Below are 16,799 nucleotides of genomic sequence, written 5' to 3' on the forward strand. Positions count from 1 at the left end.
CGACGACGATTCCAGATAATCTTTACTGATGTTAGCTCTGGCCGGGTATCAAAATCGGTATTGCAGTGCACTAGTCAGTACATCACCGCTCCCCACATGCACACAAAATACCCCCCCCCGCTCCCCCCCATACAGCCTAAACAGACTTTTGGGGCAAGTGTTGTTTGCGAGCACCTCCGAAGGCCGACACGTCACACGCACACACGATACAACACATGTGTGGCCTGCACGAACGATGTACAAATAGGGCACGGTATAATTTGTAATGCAGAGAAACATTTCAGTAACCACCGAGTGCATTTTGCCGTGAAGAGAACAAAAGGAAATTCGCTGCCGTATTAAATTGGACGGTGAAGGCAAAACATAACATCTGCCAAAATTGGCCTCCTGCCCATTACGACATTATTTATGATTGGACAACTGTGTTGCTAAAACATGATCAATCAACGGCAAATGACTGCGTACCAGTGGCCAGGTGTGTCAGGAGAAGAGTCTGCTTTTCAGACATGGGTAATTAAGCCGGAGCAGGGGTGGGGTGGGGGAAATGCCGGTTTGCGTTCCCCTTGATCTGCCTTAATTAATCATCTGTACAGATACCTGTAATTACGCGCAATTTGTCAACTATTACGTGGAAAATTGCCCATCTTTTGATCGCGCGAGGACGCGGGAAGCAGCGTAATGATAGAAGATGGGCCCTCAGGAGCTGGAGGGCCGCACAGAGTTGGCCCCCCTCGCTCTCTGCACGCGCGCGCATGCGAATTTGCCTCGCACAACGAGACCCCGCATTTTCAAGACGACAAATTGTGTCGTGATTTGAAAGCGTCTTGGAAGTGATGGGCACGGCTGTGTGTGTGTGTGTATGTATGTATGTGTGCGTGCGTGTGTGTGTATGTATATGGGGAGCGGTAGTGTAGCGGTTAGCGCTACGCTGCGAACCCGGCGACCCGAGTTCGATTCCCGCTCACGGCCAACACCGGTGACATTTATGTGAACCGGTCCTGAGCCTCCCCTAGGTCGACTCAGCCTCAAATTAATACCTGGTGCGGTGTGTAGTAAACATCGGGAGACAAAAGCGGCCGCGCGTGCTGTTGGCCACCCACCCCCTCGTGTGCCCTGCCGGCCTTCGTAGGTGCTCGCTAACAGCACTTGCCCCAAACGTATGCCGAGACTATATGGGGGATCTTTGTATTTGCATGCATACATTCATGTAAAACAGACACGTTCGTATGTCATCACCGCATCGTGTGCCGTGCCGGCCTTCGTAGGTGCTCGCCTACAGCACTTGCCCCAAAAGTTCATGTTGGCTCTACGGAGGATTTGCTTTAACTTTGTGCGTTCTGACGTGTGTCTGTGTGCATGTTCCGTGTTGTGTCCGTGCCCTGCAGGTTACTCCAAGCACCTCCGTCGTCGCCTCAAACACTTTGATGTCCTGCAGAACCTGCAGATGGGCCGGCTCTGTGACATCAAAGGTCAGGACGGGGCGACGACGTTGGGACTCGCGGCGCGGGCTTTGTAATGCGAGCAGCTGCCATTAAAATAATTGCGGCACGTGTAATTCGCTCAAAAGACATGTTGATAGTAATTAAATATGTGAAGGGTGTGCAGCGCTTTGTTAATCCACTGCTGGAAGCAGGGCCCCCCACAACCGCGTCGCACCTCCGATTAGCACGGTTGGCTACGTACGGCGAGAAAGAAGTTCAAGTACACACACACACACATGTTGGTCGTGAGGCCTGTTTGACCATTCTTCACCACAATGGTCAGTGTGAGTTGATGAAGTGGTAGGGAGGCCCGAGACTGGTTCCCATATCACTCACTACTGACGTTAGCCGTGGCTGTGAATCAGAAATCTAACTCAGATGGAACATGACACGGTTTCCTTCTCTTCATGTGGGCGTGTGTATTTGTGTTGCTGTGGGAGCGGTAGTGCAGTGGTTAGCACACTGCGCTACGAATCGATGTGAATCTAATTCCCGGCCACAGTTAGCATCGGCGGTAATTATCTGAACCGTTCGTGGGTTTCCCCTAGGTCGACTCGGCCTTAAACGAGTACTTGGCGTGGTGTGTAAACATCAGCAGCGGGGAGAGAGAAAGGCGACCAGGTGGGGTGCTAGCCACACAAACCCCCTCGTGTGCTTCATTGGTACTTGCTGATGGCAATATTAACGCTATACAGCGGACCTTTGCCTTCACCTGTGGCAGATCCTAATGTGGACGTGATCTACGTGAGCCCCGTGCCGCTGAGCGACGAGGTGCTGCACTACTACGAGCGGCTGCTGGGGCTGTCGGCATCCGGAGGGGAAGGGGCGGGCCGCTACACCATCATCGTCCCTGACGCTGTGGTCCGCTTTCCCGTGAGTTGTTGATGGCTGTAGGATTGCCACTGGTTGTGTGTTGCAATTCACCGCCACCCACCAGGCCCCTGCATAGCGAATCAATGACTCTTCACTGCCGCGTAGGTTCAATTATTCACGGCTGCGTAGGTTCGTTCGCGGTTGTGCTGTGTGGCTCACGATACTGAAGCGTCTTAATTTTGAGTCGTCGTCGTCGTCGTAGTCCCCGACGCCACGGGCGACTTTCTTCGCGGGCGATCGATGTGAACTGCCTGCTCTAACGTATGGGATCGGAACATGCCCAGGAAGCATGCGACATTCGGCCAACGTTGGCATGCGATTGGAACCGTTGGACCGGCGTTGGACCGACGTTGGCCTGGTGTTTATTGGGTGGACACTGACAAGTTCAAGTTCAAGTTCATTTATTAGGTATAGCCCTGTGAGCCATTCGGCTCTTGAATCGGGTGTAACCGCAACAAACAAAAAACATCTTAAAGTGACTATGTGACTGAGTGCAAACAGAAAATCCAAGAAAACACAGCAAACTATTGCAGAAAAAAACACCGTACACCAACGCTGTGTGCAAAAATCCCAGTGGGATGCAAAAGAAAATGGAAACGAATGCTCAAACGTGCGCAACACGGAGAGGAGCACGCTTGGAATGATGGTGAGAGAGACGTAGAGGAGCAAGTGGGTTAGAGAACACACGTGCAAGCTAGAGACGTCTTATTTACTGTGAAGAAAAGTACCGTAAGTGTGCTTGGGCAAGCCAAGTCAGATTGGATGATGGCTCATGGACCAGGATGACAACTTAGCGGTAGTCGAAAGATGGAACATGCCCAACAGGATATCTATGCAGCAATGAAAATGCAGGTCCTGGGTGGATTGTCACTTTGCAGGTTCGCTATGGGGATGAGATGACATGAGGATGCAATGGCTGCTGTTGATGATATTGAAGTTCACCTATTGTCAAGGCTGAAGCAGATTTTATGCAGCAATGTGTCACTGCTGTGCCAGCAAGTGGTAGATACAGAGGCTTTGTTCCTAATGCTTTCGCAGATAAATTACTACGCACACCGTCTCACCAGGATACCATTAGAAGCAAGAGCTCCTGAAGCCAGAAATAAAAAGGTCTGAAGTGTAATGTTTTATCTTAATTGTTTTCACGTTCTCTTCCCGGTATGTTTTAACACAGAGGGTATTTTCGCGAGTGTATTTAGAGGCAATGATCTCCATCAGGAATTATAAAAAGTAATCTTCTTCCTGACATGTGTCTGTGTGTCTGTTTCTCCTTCGGCACTCACATTAAAATTACATAACCTCTACACCAATCATTCTAAAACCCTTAAACCAATCATTATAAAACCGTTGAACCAATCACTGAAAAACCCCTAAACCGATCACTACAAAACCCCTAAACTGATTGCTACAAAACCCTTAAACCAATCGCTAAAAAAACCCTAAAGCAATTGCAACAAAACCCGTAAACCGATTGCTACAAAACCCCTAAACCGATTGCTACAAAACCCCTAAACTGATTGCTACAAAACCCCTAAACTGATTGCTACAAAACCCTTAAACCAATCGCTAAAAAAACCCTAAAGCAATTGCAACAAAACCCGTAAACCGATTGCTACAAAACCCCTAAACCGATTGCTACAAAACCCCTAAACTGATTGCTACAAAACCCCTAAACGGATTGCTACAAACCCCCTAAACTGATTGCTACAAAACCCCTAAACTGATTGCTTAAAAACCACTAAAGCAATTGCAACAAAACTCCTAAACCGATTGCTACAAAACTCTTAAACCAATCGCGACAAAACCCCTAAAATGATAGCTGCAAACCCCCTAAAATGATCGCTGCAAAACCTTTAAACTCCTAATCCAAACACTATGAATCCCTCATCCAATCATTATAAAGCTCCTCAACCAATCACGATAAGACCCGACATCAATCACTATATAACCTCTAAACCAGTGGTTCTTAACCTGGGTTCGATCGAACCCCAGGGGTTCGGTGAGTCAGTCTCAGGGGTTCGGCGGATGTTAAGACACACCCGACTCGTGTGATTGTGCACCAGTAAAACATATACCTATGTTTTTAATTTGAAAAAATCATATCTTATTTTTACAATTAAGAAGGGTTCGGTGAATGCGCATATGAACTGGTGGGGTTCGGTACCTCCAAAAAGGTCAAGAACCACTGCTCTAAACCAATCACTACGGATCCCTAATCTAACCATTATAAAACTCCTAAACCAATCATTATAAACCCCTACACCGATCGCTATAAAAGCCCCAGACCAATCACTGCAAACCCCTAAACCAATCGCTACAAACCTCACCGCACAGCTGAACAATACCAGTGCCCAGATCCGCATAGTTTTTGGCGTATATTGATAATGAAATAGGTCAACAAAGTTTGTTTTTCAACAATATAACGTTTTGATGCGAACCAGCACGATTATCACACACGTGTTATAACACGAGCGCCTGCGTGTTGCCTGCGTGTTATATCACGGGCGCTTGCGTGTTGCCCGCGTGTTATATCACGGGCGCTTGCGTGTTGCCCGCGTGTTATATCACGGGCGTCTGCGTGTTTCCTGCGTGTTATATCACGGGCGCTTGCGTGTTGCCCGCGTGTTATATCACGGGCGCTTGCGTGTTGCCCGCGTGTTATATCACGAGCGCCTGCGTGTTGCCCGCGTGTTATATCACGGGCGCTTGCGTGTTGCCCGCGTGTTATATCACGAGCGCCTGCGTGTTGCCCGCGTGTTATATCACGAGCGCCTGCGTGTTGCCCGCGTATTATATCACGGGCGCTTGCGTGTTGCCCGCGTGTTATATCACGAGCGCCTGCGTGTTGCCCGCGTGTTATATCACGGGCGCTTGCGTGTTGCCCGCGTGTTATATCACGGGCGCTTGCGTGTTGCCCGCGTGTTATATCACGGGCGCCTGCGTGTTGCCCGCGTGTTATATCACGGGCGCTTGCGTGTTGCCCGCGTATTATATCACGGGCGCTTGCGTGTTGCCCGCGTGTTATATCACGGGCGCTTGCGTGTTGCCCGCGTGTTATATCACGAGCGCCTGCGTGTTGCCCGCGTATTATATCACGGGCGCTTGCGTGTTGCCCGCATGTTATATCACGGGCGCCTGCGTGTTGCCCGCGTGTTATATCACGGGCGCCTGCGTGTTGCCCGCGTGTTATATCACGGGCGCTTGCGTGTTGCCCGCGTGTTATATCACGGGCGCCTGCGTGTTGCCCGCGTGTTATATCACGGGCGCTTGCGTGTTGCCCGCGTATTATATCACGGGCGCTTGCGTGTTGCCCGCGTGTTATATCACGGGCGCCTGCGTGTTGCCCGCGTATTATATCACGGGCGCTTGCGTGTTGCCCGCGTGTTATATCACGGGCGCTTGCGTGTTGCCCGCGTGTTATATCACGGGCGCCTGCGTGTTGCCCGCGTATTATATCACGGGCGCTTGCGTGTTGCCCGCGTGTTATATCACGGGCGCTTGCGTGTTGCCCGCGTGTTATATCACGGGCGCCTGCGTGTTGCCCGCGTGTTATATCACGGGCGCCTGCGTGTTGCCCGCGTATTATATCACGGGCGCTTGCGTGTTGCCCGCGTGTTATATCACGGGCGCCTGCGTGTTGCCCGCGTGTTATATCACGGGCGCTTGCGTGTTGCCCGCGTGTTATATCACGGGCGCCTGCGTGTTGCCCGCGTGTTATATCACGGGCGCCTGCGTGTTGCCCGCGTGTTATATCACGGGCGCCTGCGTGTTGCCCGCGTGTTATATCACGGGCGCTTGCGTGTTGCCCGCGTGTTATATCACGGGCGCTTGCGTGTTGCCCACGTGTTATATCACGGGCGCCTGCGTGTTGCCCGCGTGTTATATCACGGGCGCTTGCGTGTTGCCCGCGTGTTATATCACGGGCGCTTGCGTGTTGCCCACGTGTTATATCACGGGCGCCTGCGTGTTGCCCGCGTGTTATATCACGGGCGCCTGCGTGTTGCCCGCGTGTTATATCACGGGCGCTTGCGTGTTGCCTGCGTGTTATATCACGGGCGCCTGCGTGTTGCCCGCGTGTTATATCACGGGCGCTTGCGTGTTGCCCGCGTGTTATATCACGGGCGCTTGCGTGTTGCCCGCGTGTTATATCACGGGCGCCTGCGTGTTGCCCGCGTGTTATATCACGGGCGCCTGCGTGTTGCCCGCGTGTTATATCACGGGCGCCTGCGTGTTGCCCGCGTGTTATATCACGGGCGCCTGCGTGTTGCCTGCGCTCATGCCTAACCCGCCCGCGTCTATGTGAGCGTGTTTACATTTCTGCATGCCTCTTTGTAAGCTTACTGCTGGATGAAGCCCTACCCATGCCATGTAGGTGTTCGTGTTATCATATTTGTGTAAATTTATTGACACCGGGCGCAAATTTGGAGCGCTTCTTACTGTTTGGAGGATCTTATAATCCGGGGAAATGCGGTAAACATCAGTCTCCTGTTATGCTCAGACTCCTTCTATAGCGAGGAGGTGTAGAACAAAGCATTGATTTACCAATTAAATGAATTAATCTCACATTGCATGCAGCAGCCACTTGTATCTGCAAGAATCAGTATTATTATTTTAGTTTCTATCCACACGATGTCACATCCGACTACACCACCTCGGAAGCAACAGCCCTTCGCTTGGAAGCGAAAGCAATTCATCCTTCAAGCGACCTCCTTTGCCAGTACCAAAATATAAATATGCTCACCCCGAGCTCTCATTTCTCTGATAGTGCGTTGTCTTTGAACTGTGCGCCTTTTGGCGTCATCTGGTCGAACACCATATGAGACTAGGCTCTAAAGAAAGCTGTCTCTGGTGTGGACCAATCAGTTTCAAGGACAATGCATAAATTATCAGATTATTGTTTTTTGTTTGCATTTGAGTGCAAGTATTGTGGTTAATGTAAACATGATTCCTTGCAAAAGGTGTCAGTTTTGTTGCCAGAAAAAAGGGGGGAAACCCTATTATCAATTCATCCTTGTTGCTGTACTGCTTGCAAGCACCCCTACCCCCCGACCCCTCCACCCCCCCAACCCAACCCAACATCTCTGCCACCACCACCACCACAGCAGCTGCCCCTGTCCCTGGCGAGCCTGCTGGAGTACAGCCCCGGCACGCTGCGGCGCATCCGCGCGCTGGTGAGCGGCCGCGAAGCCTACGTGGTCTCGGGCGGCACCGGCGAGGCCGACCTGGCGGTGGCAGACGAGCTGGGCCTACCCGCGCTGGCGCCCGAGCCCACCGTCGCCCGCCTCTGTGGCTCCAAGTCGGAGGCCCGACGCATCTTCTCCAGCGCCGGCGTGGCCACGCCGCCCGGCGAGGAGCACATCCGGTCGATGCCGCAGGTGAGGGGCGGATGAGCGAGCGGGCGGCCGAGCGGAGGGGCGGGCGAGCGGGCCCCGGTGGTTGATCGATCATAAACAAATGCGTTGCAGGTTTCACGGGATTTCTGTGTCACGTGGAAGAATAGTGTTGAGGAAAGCATCCCACTGGGATTGTTGCACACAGCGTTGGTGTACGGTGATTTTTTTCTGCAATATTTTGCTGTCTTTTCTTGGATTTTCTGTTTGCACTTAGTTACATAGTCACTATAAGATGTTTTTTGTTCATGTTTTTGTTTTTTTTTTGTTGCGGTTGCACCCGATTCAAGAGCCGAATGGCTCACAGGGCTACACCTAATAAATGAACTTGAACTTGATTGCCCTGTCCTACCTACGGTGTTAAAATCCCTGCCTAATATAGAGTGCGGTGTTGCGAGGCGAAGAAGGAAGGACGGATGGGAGGCCGGCATGGGATGGAGGGAGCTTGAGCCATGGACCTGCACTTGGGCAGAGAACGTTAGAAGACACGGAGAGAGTGTGCATGAATGCAACCGCATCTCTAGTAGTTGGATAGATACATGTACACACTATGTATATAGTATATAGTGTGTGTTTCTTTTTTCTTCGAGGGAAAAACCAGCAACTGAGAGAGGCAAAAAGGAATGTTTTGAGTCTGGAATTGAACAGGGGCAGGGAGCTGACAACACAAATGGCTAAGGGGGAAAGTAGTTCCAAACCACGGGGGCAGCAAAGGAGAACGAGTGAACCCACACTGATGGGAACGTCGACTGCTGACGGCTTTGGCAGGAAGCCCGTGGTTGCAGGAGCAGGGGGTGCGTCGAGTAGAGCAGTGTGAGATGAGATGGTAGAGGCAGGAGAGTGCGTGGAGGGGAGTAGAAATGAGAAGAGGTAGGCAGGGGCGAGTCCTTGGTTGCATTTTGAAGATGGTGAGGATGATCTTGAAATTGATCTGGGATTGTATTGGGAGCAAGTGTAGAGATTGGAGGATTGTGCCGATCTCATCCCATTTACAGGTATAGGTGAGCAGTCTGGCCGCCACATTTTGGACTATCATGCCGTGTTGGCCGTAGAGGTTGTTTGACCATACTTCACCAAACCAATCAGTGTGGGTTTGTGAACATGGGGGTTCAGTGGGGGGGGGGGGGGGGATCTCAACCAAGACCTGGTCGGATTTGACTCACAAATGACGTTAGTCACATTTTTCACCTGAAGACGGCTGCTTGCGTTGTGGCCGAAACGTCGTGAGAATTATTTTATTATGTTTTATTTTTTATTATTTTATTACTTCCCTTCTACGTGACTTTACCGAAAGAGCCAAGAAGACGTTAGTCACAGTCGGGAATCGAACTCGGATTGCCAGGTTCGTCGTGCAGCAGAGCGCTCGATCCCTGTGCCGCCATTCTTCTACCGCACCGGATTATTATTATTATTACAGTGTAATCACTGTTAATTAGTGGGGGCGTTTACAGTTTGCGGAAACCATGCGCACAGCGGGGTTTCCAGACGTCCATATATTTGCAGAGAATTGGAAAAAAGCGAGGGCAACTTGACTCCCGCTCAAGTGGCGTCAACGAGCGTTCAGGTCATAAATTCCGCCTCCTCGTTTGCACACGGTGGGGGGGGGGGGGCAGCAGCGCTGTACACGGTGCTCCATTCCTTACGCTGATATATATAAAAACAATTCTGGTCTGTTATTGCAATTTGACGACAAAAAAAATTAACCCGTAAAAACAAAGTTTTTCACTATAAATCCTTTATATGCGTGGCGGCTAGAGTCCTCTCGTCCTCTGGCTTGAGATGGCTGCCACCTATGGGTCAGATGATTGTCTGCCACCATTAAGCAATTGGTAATTAAATATAAAAAAAAAATTTGGAAAAAATTTTTCACGAAAATAAATTGTCACGCACAACGAGTCTGCGTGCAAAAATGTCAGCTCGATTGGATCACGGGAAGTGGGTTAAAAAACGACCGAAAGATTTGCACGGTCGTAAGCAAGCAAGCAAGCACGCAAGCAAGCAAGCGAACTTAATATAAAGGATTTAAAAAGACTTAGAATATCGGCAACCCCCGGCAAACGGCACTGTCGGATTGCGCAATGAAAATCAAAAGTTTGAAGGCGCATTCGACGTGATCGACTACTTGGAAAACTGGGTCGGTGGCCGACGTGAGTTCAAGCCATTTTGATTTCACCATTTGCACGCACGACTGGGGCAACCATTTCCTTACCGAGGGCCGAAAAGGACTTGAAAATACCTCTTTGGTGAGCCACACGTTTGTCGACAATGTGTGGATTTACCGTATGCTCAGAACTACTTGAAAGACAACCGGTGAATTCACATGTGCGAATATTAGAAACACATATTGTTGGTGCCAGCTCGAGTATAGTTCACTCAGGTACCCAATTAGTTTGGCTGAGATCCTTGCAGTGATGGATTAATGTCGTCTGTGGGTGGGGCTGTATATATGTTGGCACAGTAGGAGGCACAGGTGGTGCATCAGCCAGTCATCTCAGTCATCTCAGTCAGTCGACCCGTGGCACCTGGGTCTGCCCCGTGACCTCCTGCCAGCGGGCGTTCGACACTTCACGTGGCCTCAAGGTGCACATGGCCTGGCACAAGCGTCGTGGTGACGTCACCGCCACTTAGTGCCAAATGGCGGTTGTTGTTGTTATATATGTATGTATGTTGAAGTTCTTTCGCACCTTACGTAGCCAACCATGCTAATCGGAGGTGGTAGGCCTCCTCTGCCCACGTGCCATACGAATTGAAGACGTGTGAGCCATATCCGACTCGTGGCCTGTCAGTTCCCCCGCTCTGTTTTAGTAGGAAGAAAAAAAACCTTGTCTCACACGCCGTCAGTGTGTACCAGAGACTGTGGCATCCCGACGGAAATTCTGCACCGCACGGCCGCTATTGGTGTTGCGCTGGCACAAGTGAAAGCGAAGCGGCTCGCTGGTGTTCGCTCAAGTTCACCTTAGGATATCTGCAGCAGCAGCAGCAGCAACACCTCCTCATTTAATTAAAGTGCCTTTTACAATGGCAGGATTATTTCCAAGCCGTTGTGTTGACAGCATCCTCGGGCAGGCGTGCTCAAAAAGACGTATAAGAATATTGGTTATCAAGGATAAGCAATAAGACAATTCTCCTGAAGCATTTTCATTTTGCAAAACCGCATTACGGCAGCTTCAGAGTAGAAAGTCAACCTCCGCACGCATTTCGGTGATGGGTCTTTTCCCGTTGCCAACCTGGTTACGGGGCCCATTTTATTGGGAAACGAGAAACATGGTCCTCCATTCTCGACAATATCGTTTCTTCCCTCCGTGCCCTGCCTCCTGCCACAAGAGCACCGGGGGGACGTCGCAATCAAGTTGCGTAGCCGTCGAGTGCGTAGGCGGTGCCACCGCACCAAGGGCCCGCAGGCCAAAGGGGCCGAGGTTGGCCCATGCCGTACACGCGACGCCACCGGTCGCAACGGCAAGAGACGCGCGTTGCCGAGCCACCGTGGAGCCTTAACAGGTACGGCTGGCGCGATGGAAAGCTAAACAATGGGGGGGCTCGGTGACATTCCGTTTGATGACTCTGTGAAACACGACGTCGAGAACACGCTTGCACGATTGGGATGGGTGCCCTCTCCATAAAGCCTCTTGGTTTACTCTTAAGTGACACAGACCGTAGCTTTGGGGCGTATAGGTTGCACGTGATATTGGCGGAGGGGAAAAATACAAAAACACGCGCAACTATAAACATTCCCCTGTGCCTTTGGGGGTCAATTTGCAAAGGCGTGCATTAACAGGTGCGCTCGCTATTTCTTTTCACACCTTGTTAGCAAGTGCCCATCTGATACACACTATATTTTCCTGCCTCGGGCTGCTCTTCGTACCGATGGCTCACGTGGAATACTATATGGAAAACGCAGCATGAGCACACGCATGGAACACGCGGCGCACACGCGCGTACGTGCGCGCGCACACACGAATGTGCGAGTGTGCGCACGTGCACATGCGTGTGCACGCTCCCCCGCGTGTGTCTGTCCGCGTGCGTACACGCGCGAGTGGAAGCGCGCGCGCGAGCGAGCCTCGGACGGCAATAAATTAGAGCATTAGTGACTGTGAAGCGCGATGAATTACAATGTTGATGAAATTAGTAAAAAACAGCTAAGGTGCCAAACTAGATTACTTACAAAACAAATGATTACCAAGTGGCAGCGGAGTGTGCCCATTAGTCACTGCGGCTCTGCCGTATGCAGGGGTTCGCGCACACCACAATGCAGCGGGAGGTTAAACAATATTGCCACACGAGTAATAAATTGAAAACAAATATTCCTCCCAAACACGATGCTGTCTGCACAAGCCGCCATCCTTTAAAAAATCCATTTTGCTCCGCCCGCACTTTTCGGCGGCGTAATATTATTACACAAATTACGCAAACTAATGGCCTGCGACCGATTTTATTGTTTTTGGAATGAATGTGCTCTCGGATCATCTTTGCTAATCTTTCCCGGACGGCAGCGATTTGTTTCCGACGCGGTTCAGGGGGCGGCGCTCGGCTGTGTTGCATCTCACGCGGGCGCGGAGCGTTCGCATCCCAGATTACAAGCAGCGTGACACAAATAGCCTGGCGGCGGAGCCGCTGTCATCGGGACGAAATAAATAAATAATGCGTGCTTTACCACACGCACAATAAAAGCCCTCTCTACTTTCCACCCACCTCCTTCCCTCCCCCGCAATTCTCTCTCGCTTTGGCTCGTGCTCTGTCTCTGTCTCTCTCGTGATTTTGTTGTTGTGAAAGTGGATGATTTCTTTACTGAGCAAATTAAGACCGTACTTACTGCTAATTTTCGAAACATGCTTAAATATGCTCGTCGCGCGCAGTGACTCGTCAACCGCTTTTTAAATTAACCAGTGCGTGGCGGTGGCATTAATTGTAGTTAAATTACCAGACAGAAACGAGTAATTAATGAGCATTTATAATGCGCAATATAAAATGCGGCAGGGGGGGCGGGGTGTGTGTAGAAAAATTATTAAATCTGCGTTGGAGACATAGCGGGGCATTTATTTCCACTATCACTGTTTTGTACCGTTCCGATACTGGGGCGTACCTGCCCTGAGTCACCCTAACCTCGTAGCTGCGCTCCTCCCATTGTAATGCCTCGCAGCCGGTGGCTTTTAGATGTTTCTGGCAGCGATGTTCACGTCCGCCATTGGCCCTAAGAACCACTGGGTGGGTGGCTCAAGGGTACGGGTGAATGCAGTGGTCAGTTGTTTTAATAGCGTCCCTGATTCCCACTTGTATCGAGGAAGGAGGCTGTCTAGAAACAATTAACTAAGAAGTTGGAAAGGCGCCTGCACTGATGTGGGCCTTGACAGATGCAAACACAAGCCGGTACTAACTCGTCCTGTGGAAGGATGCAGTCTTTTTAAATCCTTTATATTAAGTTCACTTGCTTGCGCGCTTACGACCGTGCAAATCTTTCGGTCGTTTTTTAACCCACTTCCCGTGATCCAATCGAGCTGACATTTTGCACACAGACTCGTTGTGCGTGACAATTTATTTTCGTGAAATTTTTTTTCCAAAATTTTCCACTTTTTAGGGAAATTTTTTTTTCATATTTAATTTAAAATACCAATGTGATTAAAATGAAACTCTTACTCAAGAAAACAGAAATGAATAATAAATTAAACCGATGCCATGCATATAAAGGATTTATAGTGAAAAACTTTGTTTTTACGGGTACATTTTTTCTAAGCTGTAATCACAAATACAACTGCACTGCGTGAGCGTATGTGTATTTCCTAAATTGTTGTTAGATGTGTGCTGCACACTTGTAGGGATATGCATATATTGCCGTGCAGTCAATTCTATTTTTTACCCATGACAAATGCCACAGGTGGTGTGTCGCTCATCGTCATTGCTCTACGAAGCGGATTCATTCTGATAAGAACTGGCATGGCACCATGTGACACGGTGCGGAGGAGCGCGATATGACTTGGCGTGTGTGTGGTCTGCGGTGCGGCGACCAGCTAGTGGAGAGCCTGTCGCGGCTTGTGGCCGCCCACGCTGGTGTGCGGTGCTGGCTGCTCAAGACGGAGGAGGGCCCGGGTGGACGCGGCACGGCGAGCTGCCCCGTGGCCCAGCATCTGCCCTGCCACCGCTGGGTGCTGAGCGAGAGCCGGCGCTACGGCTCCGAGCAGTGGAGGCATCGCTGGGCACGGGTGAGAACCCTCGTTGAATGAATAAACTCATCATAATGATCAGAACAACATGCATGAAATTGTTTGGAAGTTGTGTTTGTTTTGATTATTTATATCACTGCTGCTTTTCTGTAGCTTTAAAATTGAGCATTGACCGATGATACTGATGATGACGGTGATGATGATTTGGATGATGATTTTGGGAATGGTGGTGGTGATTATATTGATGACAGTAGCAATGATGATGATTTTGGTGATGGTGGTGGTAATTGTCGTGATGATAGTAGCACATCACAGTCTGTTTCTGATTTTTGCATTCTCCCACATCTCACGGAAACCGCACGGCACTCTCAGCGCAAATTCGTCAATAAACCCTATTCGCCTTTTTCAGTGCGGCCAATTTATAAAAAAAAAAACGTAATCAGTATCGGGGCTGTTTCTGCAAACATTACAAACCTCGAAGCTCTATCCTTCCATCCTCTATAACTACGTTTGTGCGTTGTGCTTGGCGCACTACAGTACCCTATGAACCCAGCGACCTGAGTTTGATTCCTGGCCACAGCTGACATTTGGTGTGTGCGAGTGATGTCTGAACTGATCATGGCCCCTCCTGTTACCAACCTGCAATGGCCAATGTGGTGAAGTATGGTTAAAAAAGACCCATCATTACCTGTACGAAATTGGGTGGCCTATGTTCAGCATTTGACTGGCAAAGGACTGTACATTTGTAAGAAAATATTATTATGATTTAAACCAAACTGTATTCTAAAATGAGTTTGCTAAACATCCTGGTTATCATAGTTCTACTGATGAAGATGGCAATGGTGATGATGATGGATTTGGCCAACAATCCCAATACAGGAACATCCTGGGTCGTATGACTCAGTGTGATTTAAATGTCTTTCCAAACCCCACCCCCAACCCTCCCCCCCCCCCAGAAAAAGTGGGACATTGTGAAAGTTTATTTCATGGTGCATGCACTGGATAGTAATTAAAATCTGTGTGCTGTGATGCTCAGTGAAGTTCTCCGAAGCATGTCTTCATTACATTTGGCATAATAAGCCAGCACCGGCACCACCACCAACAACAACAAAAAAACTAAATAAAAATATTATTCTAAATTTAATTAATAAGTATACTTGAACATAATCGTGAGATCTCTGTTGTTGTAGTGAAGTGCGTGTGTACATGTTGGGTGGGATTCATGATACTTCATCAGATCTTTGCTACCTGTAATCACATTTGCAAGCGGGGATTCATTTCGCATGGCATTTTATTCAGGGCCCCCTCAACGCCCAACCCCTAACCCCCTGGGGCCCCGAACGACAACTTTGTTTGCGATGCTCAGCCCCTGCACAGCTACGGCTAAAATTAAGCACCTTATTCTTAGGTTTTTTCGGTAAAGTCACGTAGGTAAAAAATTAAAATTCAAATTAATAAAAATAAAATATGTTTTTTTTTTATTTTATTTTCATTCATTTAAATTTAAATTTTTTACCTACGTGACTTTACCGAAAAAACCTAAGAATATGAATCCTTGCAGTCACAAAAGCTTAAAATCTAGAATTAAGCACCTGGTTATGAGTGTTGATTAATAAAAACCCAAAAAATCACAACCTTATATATTCAGAACTCGAAATCTGAGAATAGGGCTCATCGTTTGTACTCCGCACTTAGAGATGTAGCAGTGTCGCAGCAGGTGGCACACTGCGGTACGAACCAGGCGACCTGAGTTTGATTCCTGGCCATGGCTTACAAGGTTTTTTAAAATCTTAACTCGCCCTGCGCCACCCCCTTCACCAACCCGCACTGACCAGTATGGTGAAGTATGGTCAAACAACCCCCATAACCTACACAGCCTTCATCCGGTAGTAGATTAACAAAGGTCTGTAAAAAAATTTAATAGGGCGTATAGGCACGCAGATTCATTTTGAATGCTAAATAAATCCAAACTGCATTGGATATGGCATCCTGCATTCGGATGTTTGGCCAGTTCCGGTCATGTTTGGCTCATGCCTGTTGTGCGGTGTTATGACAAAACCCACAATGCTTATGATGAGATATCACCCATAGTGTCGCACAGATAGAGTCAGGAATCCATTGCTTTATTACCATCGCCTGATCTCCTTGCAGCCCAATCCTACAACATCTGAACAGACTCAAGCCCGCATAGCTTATGAGATACAAATATGCTGGGTGCATTCAGGATGATTTACTCATTAACATTACGGATGGTTCATTATGATTCTATTATTATATGGACCTGTACAGAGCCAAAGATTTGGTGTACATTTAACATCGATTATTGTCTAATATATTAATGTAGAGTAAATATAGTTTTTAATGGTGTGCGATGACACACGGTGACATATATTATTTATATAGAGGCAATATATATCTATGTCAAATATGTGCAAAGTGTAGACACGTACAATTTTACACAAGCGTTGAGTGGCATTATTCATTTATTGCTTTACATCGGGGTGATAAATTATTTTGTATTTCTTAGCGCATCGCTTATTTTGCGTCCGTGTCCTGTTCCGCGTTATGCACAGATCCCCGCGGCCGGTGGGCAAATTAAACGGCTCTCTCTCCCTGCGAGAGTGTGTGCACTGCACAGTGAGAGTGTGTGTGTGCTGCGCACCGAACCCGGCATCCCAAGGTCGATTTCAACTCAAAGCCAACATCAGCTACAAATATCTGAATCGGTTCTGGGCCTCCGCTTAGGCTAGCTCAGGGTAAACAAAACAAAAGCGGCCTGGCATGGTGTTGCCCCCCCCCCCCCCCATGTACCACGCCGGCTTGAATAGGTGCTCGCATAACAGCACTTGCCCCAAGAGCCTGTTCAAATCTATACAGGGGACCTTTCTCTTTGGACCGCA

At 49.1% G+C, this 16,799-nt stretch overlaps 1 protein-coding gene across 3 annotated transcripts in view; it reads left to right on the forward strand.

Moving 5' to 3' along the window:
- Positions 1 to 16,799, forward strand: part of IQCH (IQ motif containing H) — a 67,761-nt gene that overhangs the window by 40,942 nt on the left and 10,020 nt on the right. Inside the window, exons 12-16 of one of the 3 annotated variants that reach the window (XM_078885989.1) lie at positions 1,386 to 1,469; positions 2,203 to 2,354; positions 3,393 to 3,464; positions 7,457 to 7,729; positions 13,747 to 13,938. In XM_078885989.1, coding sequence (XP_078742115.1) covers positions 1,386 to 1,469; positions 2,203 to 2,354; positions 3,393 to 3,464; positions 7,457 to 7,729; positions 13,747 to 13,938 — 773 coding nt within the window. The remainder of the gene's footprint in view (positions 1 to 1,385; positions 1,470 to 2,202; positions 2,355 to 3,392; positions 3,465 to 7,456; positions 7,730 to 13,746; positions 13,939 to 16,799) is intronic. The other 2 variants (XM_078885990.1, XM_078885991.1) reach the window with 2 other exon arrangements.

This window comes from Lampetra fluviatilis, chromosome 3 (assembly GCF_964198595.1).
Source record: "Lampetra fluviatilis chromosome 3, kcLamFluv1.1, whole genome shotgun sequence".
NCBI lineage: Eukaryota > Metazoa > Chordata > Hyperoartia > Petromyzontiformes > Petromyzontidae > Lampetra > Lampetra fluviatilis.